The sequence below is a fragment of the Colobus angolensis genome, unplaced genomic scaffold (assembly GCF_000951035.1).
Source record: "Colobus angolensis palliatus isolate OR3802 unplaced genomic scaffold, Cang.pa_1.0 Scaffold38, whole genome shotgun sequence".
NCBI classification, from domain to species: domain Eukaryota; kingdom Metazoa; phylum Chordata; class Mammalia; order Primates; family Cercopithecidae; genus Colobus; species Colobus angolensis.
This window is the reverse complement of record NW_012117154.1, coordinates 8,587,000-8,593,659: the sequence shown is the minus strand read 5'-3', so window position 1 is coordinate 8,593,659 and position 6,660 is coordinate 8,587,000. Positions and strand designations below refer to the sequence as shown.

Sequence of the window (6,660 nt, the reverse complement as noted above, 5' to 3'; positions counted from 1 at the left end):
TCTGTGCCAGGAGTGCCCCGGCTGCCCCTCGCCCTGCGGCGAGCACATGTGAGTGCAGGTGGAGCAGGCAGGGTGGGCAGGGATCCCTGCTCTCCGGCCACCTCCCCAGCAGCCGGGCTCACTCAGGGACCCCAGTGAGCACCTCTGCACCATGTGGTTCTCTGCGGGTGCATCTGGACTGAGGAGCCCCCAGCGGCCGCTGCGCCCCTGTGCCCCCCGCCCTCCTGTGCGCACCTGCCATGGGCCCTGGGATCAGGCTCCCAGTTCGCCCACTGCACCCCACATCTGCCCCACTCGGGCCCCCTCCTTGGCCTGAGGACACCCCAACCCCACCTGCCCCACCTGGTGGACACACACCCAAGCCCAAGCCCCCGATGCCTGAGCCCCAGCACGCCCTGGCACCCACGCTCACGCCCTGGCACCCACGCTCACGCCTGGCTCCCCACAGCTCCTGTGCTGAGTGCCTGAAGTTCGACAAAGGCCCTTTGGGGAAGAACTGCAGCGCGGCATGTCGGCACCTGCAGCTGTCGAACAACCCCGTGAAGGGCAGGACCTGCAAGGAGAGGGACTCGGAGGGCTGCTGGGTGACGTACATGCTGGAGCAGCAGGACGGGTGGGGTCGCTACATCATCTATGTGGATGAGAGCCGAGGTGAGGCCACTGGGGTGCAGCGGGGACTGGCTCCAGAGCTCTGACTGCGGGGTCTCTGCAGAGGCGAGGGTGGTGCGGAAGGAGGGTCTCACCTCCAGTGGTGTGGGCCTAGCAGAGTGGGTGAGCCATGTGGGATGCCCTTGGTGGCACTGCAAGGAGGCCAGAGGCCAGTCCCCCCTACCCCGAGCAGCCTCCCTTTTCCATCCCCTCCTCACCCGACCCCACATCAAGCTGGGCAGCAGATGGCCTGTTCCCCGGGGCACCGCTGCTCCACACGGGGCAGGCCCACCAGCATGCCACACTGCCGGGGCCAGGTCATCTCCCACTGGATGCCTCATGGGGCAAGACTTGGAGTTGCAGGTCCCTAGGGGTGGCCTGAGGTCAGGCTGCTGAGTGAGGCTCCCCTGAGGGGACTGGGAGATCCTGGTGCTCGGCTCTCAGCCCTGGAGGGGCCCAGGGGCACCAGGCACTGCCATCCCCCAACACTCTCTGCTCGTCACTCATTCGGCTCCAGTCGGAACCAGGCCCAGCCCCACGGTGACCTTGGCGGCACTGACCCTGTCTTTTCAGGTCTCATGTTCCACAGGCTCCCGAGAGGCAGAGGGGCTGGGACTGGGGGGCCGCTGGCGGACTCCATCAGGCACGGCCAGCAGCCAGCCAGAACTCTTGCAGGACTGAGACCTGGGGGCTCCTCCCTCCCCAGGAGGGGACCCAAGGCAGGCAGTGGGGTGCTCTGAGCCTGTAGGTGACATGCCTGGAGCTCACAACCCACACGTGGGCCTGGAGCTGCAGACCCCCACCTGCCAGGGCAGGAACCCCTGCAGGCCACTTTGAGGGACAGACCTGGGTCACGTCTGGTTTGTGCAATCCCGGTCAAGTCACTTCACCTTTGAGGACAGGTGAAGGAAGGCAGGCTCCCCCAGGAAAGACAGGATGGCAGGAAGGGGCCCGGGGAGTGAGGGTGCGGGTCAGGACGGCAGGAGGGGGCCCGGGGAGTGAGGGTGCGGGTCAGGACGGCAGGAGGGGGCACGGGGAGTGAGGGTGCGGGTCAGGACGGCAGGAGGGGGCACGGGGAGTGAGGGTGCGGGTCAGGACGGCAGGAGGGGCCACGGGGAGTGAGGGTGCGGGTCAGGACGGCAGGAGGGGGCACGGGGAGTGAGGGTGTGGGTCAGGATGGCAGGAGGGGCACGGGGAGTGAGGGTGTGGGTCAGGACGGCAGGAGGGGCATGGGGAGTGAGGGTGCCAGGTCAGGCTAGGGACTGCCTGTCTGTCCCAGGGTCAGCAGCTGTGGGCCTGGCCCACTATGGCCACGGCCTCCATGCTCAGGAGGCGAGCACAGCTGCTGTGGGAGCCAGGACCTCACGCTGCTCATCCTGGTAGCGGCCTCACCTGCTGAGCTCAGACCTGGTCCTGTCCTTGACGACCATAAATCACCTTCGCAGTAGGGGGAGCGAATGCCAGCAGGGACCCTGAGCCTTGTTCTGAACTCTGATGTAGAACAGCGGGGTCCCTCGCACCGTCTCCTACCTCCCAGTATTAGCGCTCTGCCCTGGCTGCCCAGTACCCTGGCCCTGCCTTCTTCTCTGTGAGCAGGGGTGGTGGCAATGGCCCTTAGATTTCATTTGGAACCATGGGGCCTGGCCTTGAATCCGGCAGGGGCTCGGCCAGGTTCTCACCCCTGGCCGTGGTGATGGACGGTGAGCCAGGGCCCTGGGAACCTCCGTCTCTCTAAGTGCTGTGTTGTGCGGTGACCTCGGACCTGTGGGCGCACATGGCCCAGTGAGATGGGGCTGGACTGATGCTCGGTGCGCTGCTTCTTCCTAGAGTGCGTGGCGGGCCCCAACATCGCCGCCATCGTTGGGGGCACTGTGGCAGGCATCGTGCTGATCGGCGTCCTCCTGCTGGTCATCTGGAAGGCCCTGACCCACCTGAGCGACCTCCGGGAGTACAGGCGTTTTGAGAAGGAGAAGCTCAAGTCCCAGTGGAACAACGTAAGCGGCCATCCTCGGGGGTCCCACGCAGAGGGGCGTGTACGTCCCACACTCTGCGACCTCCTGCTGCGGGAGGCCACGGACACCCACGCGTGGCTGCACCCCGGCCTCCACGGGCAGCTTGTCCTGTGGGCGTCCGCCGCTGTGGGTGAGCTTGGCCGCCGGTGCTGGGACCCTGGGAGGGCTGCCCCACCTCTAGCTCTTCCTCAAAGCGACGGCTTCCGTGCGGGGAGTGTCTTCAGGGATAAAGATTCTGCTCTGAAAACCTCCCACACTCACAAGCCTGTTTGATTTCCCACCAGGATAATCCCCTTTTCAAGAGCGCCACCACGACGGTCATGAACCCTAAGTTTGCTGAGAGTTAGGAGCACTTGGTGAAGACAAGGCCGTCGGGCCCACCACATCTGCCCCGTCACGTGGCCGAGACATGGCTTGCAACAGCTCTTGAGGATGTCACCAATTAACCAGAAATCCAGTTATTTTCTGCCCTCAAAATGACAGCCATGGCCAGCCAGGTGCTTCTAGGGGCTCATCAGGGAGTACAGCCCTGCTCTGACTTGCACAGTCCTTGCATGGAGACATGAGAAGGGAGGGCTTGAGGCTGCTGAGGTGAGGAGCGTGTCTCCTGTGCAAGTCAGGACAGCAGTCTGGTTAAAGGTGGTGCCAATTTATTTACATTTAAACTTGTCAGGATATAAAATGACATCCCATTCATTAAATTGTTAATCAATCACGTGTACAGAAAAAAAATAAAACTTCAACACAGGCTGTCCATGGAAACCGGCCACTGTGTCTGCTGTGTTCCCCCGACTGGCAAGGTGGCCAGGCGCATCGGGGCCCTGTCCTGCCTGCTGACCTTGGCCACACAGGCTGGCTTCAGACCGTAGGCAGGTTCTGTTTTCCCTTTTCCTTCCTCACCTGCTGGTCTGTACAGAGCCCCACCCTGAGCCCCTGTCCCAGATCCTAGGTGCATTTCCAGAAAGGGTGTGGTGGCCCCGCCAAGGAGGCCCCTGTGGCAGAGCCTGGCCAGGGCAGAAGCAAAGCAGGAAAGTGAGTGTCTGTCTGCCCTCCCTTCCAGCAGTCTACACCTCCCCTCCAGCGGTCTACACCTCCCCTCCAGCAGTCTACATCTCCCCTCCAGCCATCTACACCTCCCCTCCAGCGGTCTACACCTCCCCTTCAGCCATCTACACCTCTCCTCCAGCGGTCTACACCTCTCCTCCAGCCGTCTACGCCTCCCCTCCAGCTGTCTACACCTCCTCTCCAGCCATCTACACCTCCTCCTCCACCCATCTACACCTCCTTTCCAGCCATCTATACCTCCTCTCCAGTCATCTACACCTCCCCTCTGGCTGTGTCTACATCTCCCCTATAGCTATGTCTATACCTCCCCTCCGGCTGTGTCTATACCTCCCCTCCAGCTGTCCATACCTCCCTTCCAACTATGTCTACACCTCCCCTCTGGCTGTATCTACACTTCCCCTCCAGCTGTGCCTACACCTTCCCTCCCTCCAGCTGTCTGCACCTTCCCTCCAGCCATCTACACCTCCCGTCTAGTTGTCTACACCTCCCCTCCAGCCGTCTACACCTCCCCTCTGACTGCCTACACTTCCCCTCCAGCTGTGTCTACACCTTCCCTTCAGCCATCTACTCCTTCCCTCTAGCTGTCTACATCTCCCCCCGCAAGCTGTCTACACCTCTCCCCCAACTGTGTCTACACCTCCCCTCTGGCTGTCTACAGAGCCCCCTCTGCCTCCCACTGGGCTACTCAGAGGGGAAGGAGCCAGTACCGCTTTAGGAGAAGTGTAGAAACAACCCTCGGCTGTGCTAAAGCTGCTCACAGCCCCAGAGCAGAATTCAGCACCAAGCTCCACACAGACCCTGCCTGAGAGCTCTGGACACAAGCAGGCTGCCTGCCATGGCTGCAGTTGGTGAACGTCTCGGTGTTAGCACAGGAAGGCCCTTGTCCTGGGAAACCCCTCAGTTTGTCTGGGCAAGCCACACAACTGGCCACACTGCCAGGGCCACTGCAGACCTGCAAATGGGCACATGTGGTCAGCATCTGCTTTAGGTCCCCTACTTTAAAATTCTAACTGTGGCCAGACACGGTGGTTCACGCCTGTAATCCCAGCACTTTGGGAGGCCAAGGTGGGAGGATTGGTTGAGCTTAGCAGTTCGAGGTCAGCCTGGAACCTGAGGCTGTTAAGTTAGCAGCTGCTGACTTAACAAGAGTCACACGGCACACCTGGTGACCTAGCTGCGAACAGTGAGACTTCATCTCTACTAAACATTTAAAAAAATTAGTAGTGTGGTGGCACATACCTGTAGTTGCAGCTACTCGGGAGGCTGAGTTAGGAGGACAGCTTAGGCCTGGGAGTTGGGGGTTGCAGTGAGCTGTGATTGCACCACTGCACTGCAGCCTGGGTGACAGAGAAAGATCCTAGCTTAAAAAAAAAAAAAGCAACAAACAAACAAACAAACAAAAAACAAACTTCTAACTGTGTGATAACCTTTTACTGTACATGCCTGGGAGGCTTTACCTGGGCAGGTGCGAGGAGCTACAAATGGCCAGATGCTCCATCACTGCCCACTTCCCAGCTCAGGTGTCCTCCACCCAGCCTGCGCCTGGGGCTTTAAATGCCCCTTCCCTGCCGGAGAAGGGCTGCCGTGGCTGGTGTTCAGTGTTCCTTGGGGAGGCTGCTGTGCAGCCAGGTTGGAGACCCGCTGGCCTCGAGCCCCAGTTCCCCAAGGCTGGCCTGGGCAGCAGAACAAGCCTTATCTAGGAGCCTGTCAGAGATGCATTCTCAGGCTGACCCCAGACCAGCTAGTCAGCGGCGCTCTGGGTGGGCCCAGCAATCTGGGCTTTGTGGGTCCTCCAGGGATACCAATGCATGCTGTAGATTGAGAACCACTGGGCAAAGCTAGGAGATGGAGATCAAATTGTTGACACTGACTGGGCGCAGTGGCTCACACCTGTAATTCCAGCACTTTGGGAGGCCGAGGTGAGCAGATCACGAGGTCAGGAGATCGAGACCACCCTGGCCAACATGGTGAAACCCCATCTCTACTAAAAACACAAAAATTAGCTGGGCGCGGTGGCGCATGCCTGTAATCCTAGCTACTCGGGAGGCTGAGGCAGGAGAATCGCTTGAACCTGGGAGGCAGAGGTTGTGGTGAGCCGAGACTGCGCCACCGCACTCCAGCCTGGACAACAAAGCTAGATTCCATCTCAAAAAAAAAAATTGTCGACATCAAGGAATGGTCTACAGGGGTGTGTGCAGTGTGGTGATGCCCTCTCAGGAAGGAGGGATGGGGGAGGGTGACCCCAGGTGACCAGGCAACCCAGAGGGCCTGGCCTGGAGCACGTCTGGCCGAGATCAGATACCAGCCCTGCGTGAAACCCTCCTCACAGGGTTACTGAGAATTCCAAGTCAGGCTTTGGGCAGGATTGGAGCTGGGCACTGACCAGGGTGTGGCAGGCACCACCACCCGCCTCACTGCAGCTCCTAACTTAACAAGAGTCACCCAGCACACAGACCACCTGCTCCCCTGTTGTTCCTGGAGGTGGAATCTCTGAGCGTGGACCTTGTAAGCGAATAATTGCTTCAGGTGTTTTCCACACCCTGAATTCCAGCAAAACAGCAGACGCCAACCAGTCTGAAGGCCCCCACCAAGGAACCGACTCAGCTCAGGAATGTGCTTTCTTCATCCCCTATCCCGTGATGTCACCCCTCATACTCACCAATCGGTGATCCCCATGCTTCAGAACCCATCACCTGCCCAGATCCCTGAAAAACACCGTCCCCAAGCCCCTCAGGAGGTGGGTTTGAGGTTTCCTCCCATCTCCTCGTTTGGCTGTTCCATGTGTCTTAGACTTTCTCTGCGGCAACCCTCTCTGTTTCGGTGGGTTGGTATATCACCGCGCAGTGGGCAATAGGCCCTGAGCCAGGGTCCTAGGACACACGTGCCCCTGCTTGAGATCCATCTCGGTGATTGCAGCAAGGGCCTGGATCACCCC

The 6,660-nt window shown here is 60.3% G+C and overlaps 1 protein-coding gene across 4 annotated transcripts in view; it reads left to right on the top strand.

Annotated features, from left to right (window-relative positions):
- ITGB2 (integrin, beta 2 (complement component 3 receptor 3 and 4 subunit)) overlaps window positions 1-3,422 on the top strand; it is a 50,156-nt gene extending 46,734 nt beyond the window's left edge. For all 4 annotated transcript variants that reach the window (XM_011954189.1, XM_011954188.1, XM_011954187.1 and 1 more), the window contains exons 15-16: window positions 2,476-2,642; window positions 2,945-3,422. In XM_011954189.1, coding sequence (XP_011809579.1) covers window positions 2,476-2,642; window positions 2,945-3,007 — 230 coding nt within the window. In that variant the 3' untranslated portion in view covers window positions 3,008-3,422. The remainder of the gene's footprint in view (window positions 1-2,475; window positions 2,643-2,944) is intronic.
- The last annotated feature ends 3,238 nt before the right edge of the window (window positions 3,423-6,660 follow it).